Source organism: Schistocerca americana, chromosome 2, assembly GCF_021461395.2.
Source record: "Schistocerca americana isolate TAMUIC-IGC-003095 chromosome 2, iqSchAmer2.1, whole genome shotgun sequence".
Classification (NCBI taxonomy): Eukaryota; Metazoa; Arthropoda; class Insecta; order Orthoptera; family Acrididae; genus Schistocerca; species Schistocerca americana.
Genome location: NC_060120.1, coordinates 98,605,175 through 98,617,557, shown reverse-complemented (window position 1 = coordinate 98,617,557; position 12,383 = coordinate 98,605,175). Strand labels below are relative to the sequence as shown.

At 45.3% G+C, this 12,383-nt stretch overlaps 1 protein-coding gene across 1 annotated transcript in view; it reads left to right on the top strand.

Moving 5' to 3' along the window:
* Positions 1-1,704, top strand: part of LOC124593804 (sodium/hydrogen exchanger 9B2-like) — a gene marked incomplete at its 5' end in the record, with an annotated part of 113,445 nt that extends 111,741 nt beyond the window's left edge. Inside the window, one exon of the mRNA XM_047132152.1 lies at positions 925-1,704. Coding sequence (XP_046988108.1) covers positions 925-1,239 — 315 coding nt within the window. The remainder of the gene's footprint in view (positions 1-924) is intronic.
* Between the last annotated feature and the right edge of the window lie 10,679 nt (positions 1,705-12,383).

Here is a 12,383-nt window from a genome sequence, read left to right as displayed (position 1 = left end):
CGCTCTCCCGAACCGTCTGCCGCCAGCCGCTTCAACGGACGCAGGAAGGCGCGCCGATCTCCCGTCTCACGGCGTCGCAGCTCGCGCCCGCCAGCCCGATGTCGTGGGTTGGCTCCTGTTGCTCTCGTGTCGGCCGCGAAGCCACTACGCCTCGCTATACGGCGCGGCCACTGGACTCACGTGGCGACCTCACATGCGCCGACGCTCCAGGCGGACAAGTCATCTTGTGTCCCAGTGCGCGACCGACCAACCGATCGATCCAACCGCCAATGCCCATTGCCTGAGCCAACTCGAGTAGACTGGCGGCCCAACACATACTAGCACTCCGGACGACAGACAGACACTCACCGCCTCACCAATGCGGACGAGAGACAGACCCAGACTAACTTGGCTGACCTACTAACCAGACTCGGCGACTGACAGACTGCCCTGCCTGACCAACTGCCTCCGACTGACTGACAGACTCACCTGGCCTGACAGACTGCCCCTGGCGAGCTTATAGCGCCCCTTAAATGCAGTGAACACGCTACCTTTCCCCTTTCACACCAGAGGGAGACACCAAAGCTGCGATTGCCACAGCGGCGCCACTGCCAGAAACGGAGGGCGACTGCTTCACACTACGCGCTGCGGCGCGCTCTTCAAAACAGCAAATTTTACTACAGCCCACTGTTCTCCCAAGGACCTCAGTAAACCTGAGGAAATGACGTCTACTCCAGGGGCCTTATTTTGACTTAAGTCTTTCAGTGCCCTGTCAAATTGTTCTCGCAGTGTCGTACCGTCCATCTCATTTTCCTCTGCTTTGTCTTGTTTTTCGCCGACTTATTGCTTTCTGTGGGTTTAGGTCACTGAATTTGTTCCACTTCTAACGATACCCTCGCAGTGCTGACGTTTTCGGCGACGGTAAGTGTGACGGCTTGCCCGCAGGCGGCGCTGTGCCTGCAGCCGCTGGAGAAGGTGCAGGCGTCCGGCGGCTCCGAGGAGGAGCTGCGGTACGCGCAGCTGGTGAAGATGACGTGCGTGCTGGCCATCCTGCTGACGGCGCCCACCGGGGCCGTGCTCATCCTGCTGACGGGCCCGCGGCTGCTGACGCGCCTCTCCAAGTCTCGGCCCGGCAGCTGCCGCCACAGCCACAGCGGCCGGCCCTCCCTCCGGGACATCTCCATCGTGGACGACGACCGCGAGCCGGACCTGGCTCCGTCCAGGGCCGTGCTGGGGCCCCACGAGATAGCCGCTGCCTAGCCGACGCGGCAGCTCAGTCGTGTCTACCGTACTCCACACTGCTTCTGGGGCCAACCGACGTCCCAACGAATCACATCCAATAACGGCTCGTTTCTTACAAGTGGTTCCAGTATGGTCTGAGTCTTTGGGACCCTATCTGGACGCTTCTCTCACATTTTCAACTCACTTCTGGACTTCTTCGTGTTTACTAATGAATCCCACCTTACTTGTTACTGCCAAATACAAGTAGAGCTCTTACTTTACAGCCCAAAAAGTTATATTGTAAGCGGAATTAAAATATACAATAGGCTTACTGTCGTTTCAGTCGCTTATGTCTTTCTACCTAGACCCCAAGTATTACAAAAACTTGTTTTGCTAAACGAATTTAACGCGCTGAAATGAATGGATGGATCCAGATTGTGACGCATAAATTTTCGGTGCCTACAGTGTCACGTCTTTCGGTGTCACACAAATTTTTGTTTTTAAAGGGGATCACTTAAGACTATTTCCATGGGTTCGCCCCTCAAATTTCTCCCTCATATCACAAAATTGTCGTCTGATGTAGTACAAACTGAAAGAATAAATTCCTTTTAAAGCACAGTTTCGTATATAATTTATATTCAAAACCTTACACCTGTATCACAGAACAAATTCTACATCGAGAATACTTTACACAAGTTTAAGAGAAGAAATGCTTCCTATAATTATTACAGTATTTAAAGAACATCAAAATATGAACAGGCTGAAATGAACAAACAGTATATGATTTTTTGTTAATCAATTCAACTGTAAAACGCTAAGGAGCATATTATTAGCAAAATGAGAAATATGCAAAGGTGAAATGCCAAAATGAGCACTTCACACTTGGGAGTAAATCAAAACAATCAGAATGGCTGGAAGAGAGCACAAGAACGTGAGCCATAAACGAATAAGAGCTAAGCACCTAAGCAAACAAGAGAACAGGCAAAAATGAGATGCCAACAAACTGAGAGCTGGCCGAACTCCGTCGGCACTTATATACGGTTGCGCTCGTGGCGGCACCTCGCGGCCCGTACGCAACGCTCGCGCCTGCGATCGCAATGCACTCAGCACTCGCGGCGGCGTGTAGCCGCCCGTTCGCTAGTTGTGCTATTGCTGTCGCAGGTCGACCCTTAATCTATGATGTTACAAGATGTAATCAAGGGAGCTGCAGAGACGTGAAACAGTATATCAGCAAACCATGCAGAAACTCCGCAGCAATGTGAGATAAAAAAATTGTAATAGACTGGAATTCGAACAGGATTTTCTACTTTTAACGAGCAGTTCCCTCATTTTCTTACAGCCGCCATTGTGAATATGGGAGACATTGTAACACGCCTGGGAATACAAATGGGGGTGGGGGACCCTAAAACTGGTTGTCGCTTCTGCTTTTCTAGACCGTGCGCCCTATCCACTCCACGTACCTGGTAATCCCGCGGCGGTCGTACTGTTCTACTCCATAGCTGGTTTGCCTGAAATTATCTATCGAAATATGCAAGCAAGTTAGGGGAGCCACTCAACGTTAAGCACAACACTGTTCTACGTCTGGTATCAACAACTATATTCTGAGACGATTAAAGAAAATCGCAGGTTGCACTGTTTACATTCTAATTCAGAAGTGTTATCCCAATTAATGGATGATTAACAGTCCACAATATCATTCGGACGAGCGTACGCGTAACCGACACGACGCGGGTGATTGTTGATGATGCGGAAGCCGAATGATCGCACGAAAGTTCATACGTTCGTCACGCATACACAGATATTTGGTACCAGTCCTTCTTGACACGAGTGATGATATTTTAGCACTGTTCACAAAGTTAAATTTACAGTTCACAGTTCTCAGTTGTACGAGCGTGCGCGTAACCGTCGCGGCGCGGTTGATTGTTGATAATGCGGAACGCGATGATCAAACGCACGTTCTCACGATCGCTACAAAACACTGACACTTTACTGCACTCTTTTATGGTAATTAATTTCTACTGATTCACATCAGTTCATTGTGGGAGACCGAACACGGCGCAGATGATTGATAAAGTACGGTACGACACGCAACGAGAGGATACGCAAATACGTTAACAGCAGCACTGTTCATTTTTAAATTACTTCTTGACGCACTTTCCTCTGAATCATTTACTTATTTTATCAGTTTACTGTAACAACACTTGCAGCAACACTTCAAGTTCCATGCTAATAAATGCCTCTTACATGCAGAGCCACACACTACACAACATAACAGTTCCGTGTCCCGTGCTCGACTCTGTACAGACGCGGCTGCCCGCAAAGATATTCCACAACTAAACCAGCGATATGACAATGCACTTACAACATGAGAGGCAAAATCCAAAGTGCAAACTGATACAGATAAACAGTAGAAATTAAATGCTGTCGCTATTTTTTTTTCAAAAATAGTGTTTAGTAGTAAATGTATAGCATCTGTGGTGAACGTGTGAGGTTGCTATTCTGTCATTCTGCACAACGGATTAATCTGAGATGTACCCTTTACCCTGTGGCACCTGCAAGATGCAATTTCCACCCCCACACTACTACAGAAGTCAGACAGACGCTCGTAACGTTCTAAAGAGAAATGCCTGAAAAACTTCCAGCAATAGATATCTTCTGGAGTCGTCCGCTGTAAGGAAATGACACAAAAATTCACAAAATTTCTTACGTAACTAGTGGGATACTTGGGTACTGGAGTAGTGTTAGTTAGTGTAAGAAAAACATGAAACTAACGAAAATTATTATTTATTTTGCAGAAATTCTGAGAAACCACAATGGCACTTTTAGTTATGAACTGAACTCGTTATTTCCTGGTTCTTTACGGAATGTGAAGTTACCTCTCAAGGATAGGATTCGCTAATGAAATTTCTGTACAAAGTTTAAGATTGTTATTGACTTGGCTGAATGGCTGAGAGCCGCACCTACTCAACTTGAATAATTATCCATTAGAATGTTGCTAGGTATGGTGGAGGCTGTCGCATGTGGAATGCAGTGAAGGGTACTGTTGTGGAGGAAATATGGGGCTCGCAATAGCTGTAGCGCACAATACCGTAAGCTGCGAAGATGGCTGTCTGCGCCGCTCGCTGCTGACAAATAAGATAACTTTTGTTCTATATGTAGATTGACCTTCGCCAATCAAACTCCCCCTACACCTTGATGATGTCAAGGAATCCTATTCGCCCCTAGTCTAACTATTGGCGTGGTACACCGGTCAGATAACCAGTCCACCGTGATGCCACTCAAAATTCGCTCACAGGCGTTTAACTATAACTCTGTCCGTTCACACCTCACAATAAGTGTGGTGGCCAACACAGTGAACAACACTTAATCGCAAGGACTGAATACAGAGTCGCACTTCGATTCGCTCTCGACAGAGGTGCTCTCCCAGTGAAGTACTGAGGAGAGACTTGTTCCTCGCTCTTTGAGTACACGTACAAGCGCGCACGCTCTCGTTACGTGTTCTCGCTCCAAGAGGACAACAGAACGGCCCCTCTACACGCCAGACATGAAGGGGTATATCTTTTGGTCTCTTCCATTACTCCTTCAGCTCAAGGCGTCAGAAATATCGTCTGCCAATCAGCATTGCTCTTCTAAAACGGGAGAATGACGTTTCGTTTAAGGCGACCAAACCGGAAATCTGTAGTATCGGCTTTTGGCGTTTGCTGTCTCCCTGTGAAAATCTCTGAAACTGCGTGCTATGTGTAAAGAATGTGTAGGCTGGCCGCTCCCACACAATGTAGCGGAATTTGCTTTTAAGCCGAACACGGGGTCGTCCTTTCACTCAGACGAACGCTGTCTGCTCAACGGGCGGTCACCGGCCGACGTAGATGGGTTGGGACCTGCCTCCTGGCGTGCGGTTGCCTCTCTCGCACTAAAAGCTCCTGTGACCGTCGTGTCTGGAATGTATGTGTGTACGCCAGCCTCGAGTATTTCAACCACGGTGCGCGCTTGCGATTTATTAGTTATTAGCATATCGTTTCATGAATTCATACAACATTGACTTTATCTTATCGAGTTTGGGTTCGAATGAAGCGTCTTGATGTGCGGAATATGATTGTGAGGGCGGAATATGTAAGCAATGAAGGTCAGGAGACCACGACATCTTACAACCATTGCAACATAGTATAGTTATATTCACACCAAACAGCACGCAGTAACATCTTTTGTTATCATATGAATTAGCTTGTCTTTCATTTAGAGACTAGAGCTGCAACAAGATCACTACCAGCAGCTGCTGTGGCTCCTTCCCATTACAATTCCGCACTAGGGGCTACCCAGATGTAGAACTTACTCGGTGTCTCTGCCGTCTGTTAGCACGGGCTATAATATGCTTCTCGCAGGACTTGAAACTTTTTTGCAGTTCCTCTGCACTATCTGCCTACTTCTTGTACAGTTTCTTACGCACAAAGACGGAAAATACCTAACTACTGAACTTTAGTGTATGTTCCTTCGGTTTTCCCTTTTTCCAAAGAATTGCCGAGTCCAACAGAGGTATTCGTACCAAAGGACAACAGCCACCTCAATTTTTAGCTTAACCTTAGAGTATAGAGGTGTTGACACTCGTAATGCCTGTAGATGACACACAGACTTTCCAGCCAAATCTCTTGTCTCAGGCCGTCATTTGAATAATTATTTTTTACACCAGTGCCTTTTTAATTTTTAGATGTTCTTAATTGACAGTGTTGTAATTCAAGTGTACGCTTTTGTCCGTCGTTCATCGCAGTAGCACCTGTTCCCTTTGCACCTGGTGTTATTTTCACTCCTGTGTAAATAATGTTAGTACCACTAGGCACTAATCAAATAGCTCCCTTGTCAACCCTATCCAACGGCAACAAGAATGGATACTTGTGCAGAAGCCTTCATGTTTGTGTTTGTGTTCACGTGTCAAAAAAGCAGCATCTTAGCAGAAGTATTAACCAGTGTTTATACAGGATGTCCCAGGAGGAATGGTCAGCATTCAAAGATATGACAGGAACGATCTTTCAAAATAACACCAAAACAATAAAAAATTTCTAGTAAACATGGACTCTAAAAGGCATACCTTAAGATTTATGAGCATTTCTTCATTTTTGTTACTATGTAACAAATCTCTTCGACTCCGTGCTCTTTACTTTCCATGTTTTTAGAGGTGGTAACGTGGACCAATTCAAGAAAAAAATTGTCTGGTAAACATGGTCTCTAAAGCGAGCACCGTTAAAGCTGTAAGCACTTGTTCATCTTCGGTACTGTAAAACACGACTCTTCCAGTGAACAATTTCTCTTAGCTCTTACGATATGCGTCTTAGCTCCCACGTTAATAGTCAATGTTTTCTTGTTTTGGTCCATATTACCGTCTCCCAAATTATGGATAGAAAAGAGCTTGCAGTAGCAGAGATTAGTATCTCAGTAACAAACATGAATAACTGTTCCTAGCTCTTCAGGTATGCTTTTTGAGGCCCATATTTACTAGACTCTTTTGCTTCTAACGATATTTCCAGTCGTATTCCACAACGCAGACCATTGTTCCTAAGATAGCCTGTATGTTTTCAAGGCATTTGACAATGTGGTACGTAGCCCTCTCTGGAAGGAAGAAATCAACGTAATTCTCCAGATAGGGACACTGACCGATAATCCTAGTCTGACGTCTTTTTGCACGGATGGTTTGAGATGTTGTATCCTGTCAAACTATCTTAATCCATAAATTTTTAAAACATATTTTGAAGCTGCAATTCATACACTACACAAACTACCTTTTTGTTGTTTATGGTATACAGGATGATTCAGCTGCCCGTACCGATGTTCTACATCTACACCTACATGGATACTCTGCAAATCACATTCAAGTGCCTGGCAGCGGGTTCATCGAACCACCTTTACAATTGTCTATTATTCCAATCTCGTATAGCGCGCGGAAAGAATGAACACCTGTATCTTTCCGTACTAGCTCCGATTTCCCTTATTTTATCGTGGTGATCGTTCCGCCCTATGTAGGTCGGTGTCAACAAAATATTTTCGCATTCGGAGGAGAAAGTTGGTGATTGGAATTTCGTGAGAAGAATCCGTCGCAACGAAAAATGCCTTTCTTTTAATGGTTTCCAGCCCAAATCCTCTATCATTTCTGTGACACTCTCTCCCATATTTCGCGATAATACAAAACGTGCTGCCTTTCTCTGAACTTTTTCGATGTACTCCGCCAGTCTTACCTGGTAAGGACCCCACACCGCGCATCAGTATTCTAAAAGAAGACGGACAAACGTAGTGCAGGCAGTCTCCTTAGTAGGTCTGTTACATTTTCTAAATGTCCTGCCAATAAAACGCAGCCTTTGGTTAACCTTCCCCCAAAACATTTTCAATGTATTCTTTTCAATGTAATACCTAGGTATTTAGTTGAATTTACGACTTTTAGATTAGACTGATTTATCGTGTAACCGAAGTTTAACGAGTACCTTTTAGCACTCATGTGGATGACTTCACACTTTTCGTTATTTAGAGTCAACTGCCACTTTTCGCACCATTCAGCATTTCTACATCTGGCCTTAAAAACCCAAGCGCAAGATTTTCATATTTTGTCGCTCTCTACGCGAAACCATTAGTCCTGCAGAAGAAAAAAAACCAGGAGCCTTTTGCAGGCAATTTAATGTAGTCCAGTAAGAGAGATGATCCGCGGATGTCCAACAAGCGCCAAGAATTCTAACTGCCACAATTTCTGTCGTTAAGGGTGAACTGACGCCTTCCTTGGTGCATCCTGTGACTACCATCACTTTAGGTAAACAACTGCAGAACGCAAGACTAACTGCATGTTGGCCATCAGTAATCTACATCTACATCTACATCTACATTGATACTCCGCAAGCCACCCAACGGTGTGTGGCGGAGGGCACTTTACGTGCCACTGTCATTACCTCCCTTTCCTGTTCCAGTCGCGTATGGTTCGCGGGAAGAACGACTGTCTGAAAGCCTCCGTGCGCGCTCTAATCTCTCTAATTTTACATTCGTGATCTCCTCGGGAGGTATAAGTAGGGGGAAGCAATATATTCGATACCTCATCCAGAAACGCACCCTCTCGAAACCTGGCGAGCAAGCTACACCGCGATGCAGAGCGCCTCTCTTGCAGAGTCTGCCACTTGAGTTTATTAAACATCTCCGTAACGCTATCACGGTTACCAAATAACCCAGTGACGAAACGCGCCGCTCTTCTTTGGATCTTCTCTATCTCCTCCGTCAACCCGACCTGGTTCTTAATATCATAACATCAGCACAGTATCATGCAGAATGCTGTCAATGGTGGTCATGGAGCTATGCACATGACATCAGTTGTGCTAAGCGGTCTCGATCGATCTTATTTCTTGGTGACGACGTATGTGATTGCGTATGCAGGCAACAAATTAGTACCAACAATTTGTAACCATACATCAGATAACCCATGTGAATATGTGATTCAGTATGATGTGCGTTCAGCAACGGTTTCTATAGAAGACGTTTCCGTAATCCAAAAGTACACAGAAGGGGTCCTGACACAGGTTTGCCCTCTTATCTATGAACACAAACGCCATTCCATCACTTCAGTATTAGATCGAGCATTCTCAAACTGATGTCGCCATCATGTCTCGCCTCGCAACTGTGGCTACCGAGGCGGCCGGAGTGGCCGAGCGGTTCTAGGCGCTACAGTCTGGAGCCACGCGGCCGCTACGGTCGTAGGTTCGAATCCTGCCTCAGGTATGGATGTGTGTGATGTCCTTAGGTTAGTTAGGTTTCAGTAGTTCTAAGTTCTAGGGGACTGATGACCTCAGAAGTTAAGTCCCATAGTGCTCAGAGCCATTTTTTGTTTTTGTGGGTACCGAGTAATGACAGTAGTCCCCTCACCTGATCTGCATTCATCGGTGTATTGTGGGTGTCTTACGAGATCCCCAACTCAAACATTTCCTTTCTTGTTGGCAAGCTTATGAGTGATTCGATGCAGCCCGCCACAACTGCCTCTCCTGTTCCAACTTCTTCATCTCAGCTTAGCACTTACATCTGACTTCTCAATTATTTTCTACAAATATTTCAGTCTTGCCCTAAGTTTATGCCCCTTCTTGCTGCCTTTAGTACCATGAAGTTATTCCCTGATGTCGTAACACATGATCTATCATCCTGAATGAGATTTTCACTCTGCAGCGTAGTGTGCGTTGATATGAAACTTCCTGGCAGATTAAAACTGTGTGCCAGACCGAGACTCGAACTCGGGACCTTTGCCTTTCGCGGGCTAGTGCTCTACCAACTGAGCTACCCAAGCACGACTCACGCCCCCTCCTCACAGCTTTACTTCTGCAAGTACCTCGTCTCCTACCTTCCAAGCTTTACAGAAGCTCTCCTGCGAACCCTGCAGAACTAGCACTCCTGAAAGAAAGGATATTGCGGAGACACGGCTTAGCCACAGCCTGGGGGATGTTTCCAGAATGAGATTTTCAATGTGTAGTTTGGAAAGTAGGAGGCGAGGTACTGGCAGAAGTAAAGCTGTGATGACGGGGCGTGAGTCGTGCTTGGGGAGCTCAGATGGTAAAGCACTTCCCGCGAAAGGCAAAGGTCCCGAGTTCGAGTCTCGGTTCAGCACATTGTTTTAATCTGCCAGGAAGTTTGATCTATCATCCTATTCCTTTTTCTAGTCTTTTGCATATACTCCTTTTTTTGCTGATTTCTTAGATAACCCCCTCGTTTATAGTAATGTCAGTTCACTCGATTTTCAGTATGCCTCTCTAATATCAGGTCTTGAACGGTTCAATTCTCTTTATTTACAGTTTTCCTACATTCAGTGACTCACGTCGATACATCGCTGTGCCCAAAATGTAAATTCCCGGAAGCTTTATCCTAAAATTAATCCTGTATACGATACAAGTAAAGATCTTTTAGCAACGAAAGTCCTCTCTGCCTGTTACAGTCTTTTGTATACGATCCAGCATCTACTCCCAAAACACTGGATTAATCTGTACCAAATTTGGCACTCAAACAACACACTTTAGGAGCATCAGCACTGTAGGCGGTTAGAGCCTCCTAGTAGGCAAAAACGATTTTGTCAGCTTCTAACACGTAGAATGTCCTGCACGACAAGCGTACTATATGGGTATAGTACATCGACCGGTTTTGCAGGGGTTACGCATGCAGATGGGCATGGCTGGGAGAAGGTTGAGATGGTTCAAATGGCTCTGAGCACTATGGGACTCAACATCTATGGTCATCAGTCCCCTAGAACTTAGAACTACTTAAACCTAACTAACATAAGGACAGCATACAACACCCAGTCATCACGAGGCAGAGAAAATCCCTGACCCCGCCGGGAATCGAACCCGGGAACCCGGGCGCGGGAAGCGAGAACGCTACCACACGACCACGAGGTGCGGACGAAGGTTGAGATGGATAAAGCAGGGGATGGACAGAGCGAGGAGAAGGAGGGGATGGATATGGAGGGAAGACGAAGGATGAGATGGACAGAGAAATGGTGAAGGAGGAGGAGGTGGACCGAGGGTGGGTGAGGAAGATATGGTTGGAGAAGGGAGGTAGAGGAGATGGACAGAGGAAGGGGCAAGGAGAACATGAAGGGACAGAGAGCGTGGAGAGAAAGAGATGTGTGCAGTTTATGTGTCGAACATGTACGCAGGTTCAAATGGTTCAAATGGCTCTGAGCACTATGGGACTTAACATCTATGGTCATCAGTCCCTTAGAACTTAGAACTACTTAAACCTAACTAACCTAAGGACAGCACACAACACCCAGCCATCACGAGGCAGAGAAAATCCCTGACCCCGCCGGGAATCGAACCCGGGAACCCGGGCGTGGGAAGCGAGAACGCTACCGCACGACCACGAGATGCGGGCATGTACGCAGGCGAAGCTGCGGGGAAAAGGTTACTACACTCCTCTATCCTCCTTCCTTCATCCGTCATGCGTAATTTTGTGCTTCCAAGTTGGTAGGATTCCTTCGCTACGTTTACTTCGTCTAACAACCCTACCACAACAAAGGTCAAAAATTAATTATGATTGTAGTATAATTGCGTAGGCTTCCGCGGCCAGAGTCAGTCGACATAGACCCAGAAGTAGGCCGCTGCAATCATGGCCGAAACGTTGGCTTTTCTATAGCAGCAGTAGTTTTTACATTATGACGCTGTACCAAACCCAGAAAACTTTTATGTCGCATGATTGTAGTGTTGCTCACGCTGCTAAATATTGTATTTTCGGGCAACAACAAAGTTATACTATGTGGCAGGTGTCATTAGAGCATAGTTACTAAAGTCATTTCTTGAAATAATGGATAAACTAAGCACTCATCTTTTTGTGTTTCCCACGCTGGTCTCGTGAACTCATGGCTCAATCGTCGAAAATCTTGGTAGTGATGATTCCAAGTTCGGATGCAAAGAGGCCTAGGTGTTATTCTGCGATATTCAAAGTTTTATAGATGCGCTTCACAAACCATTCTTGAAGATTAAACCTTTGCAAGTTAGGACAATGGTGATGTAAAAAAGTAATCAGCACTCCGAATTTAAGTTACACTTATTTTTTATTACTTCTGTGCAATATCACGTAACTCGTTTCAAAACATCACTTCACATTATAAAACAAACTTGAAAAATCTTCCTCACTGTTAAAGTTCACATTTCATAAACTGACTACAATTTGCGTCTTTTTAACATGACGACCAAAGCTTGACTCTCTAATAACCGCTTACGCGCCCAAAAATCAGAGTTACAAGTACGTCAAAGATCATAGTGACAAAAGAAAAAAAACACATAAAAATAAAATCATTGCAATATATACATATAGATGTATCGAAGTATCTCTACACTAATTAAATCAAATCTGAATGTTGTCACAGAAATATGTTAACTATTTTACAGAAACACAGTAGAATATTGCTGATATCGAGAGGTTGAGGTGAGGTGCCGTAAAGGTAATTCAAGTACATTTACATTCGTGACCCCCAATTTCGAAGTAAGGTTTATCGCTAATCTCATTTCAGCTACTCTTCACTATTTTCTTCTTTCTTTGGTTTACTCTCAATCCATATTCTTGCTCTGTAGTTTATTCCTTTCAATAGCCACTGATATCTTCCCCACTTTCACTGAGGAAAGTAATGTCATCAGCGAATCTTACCATTTGTGTCCACACACCCTGAAATGAAATCCTATTCCTGA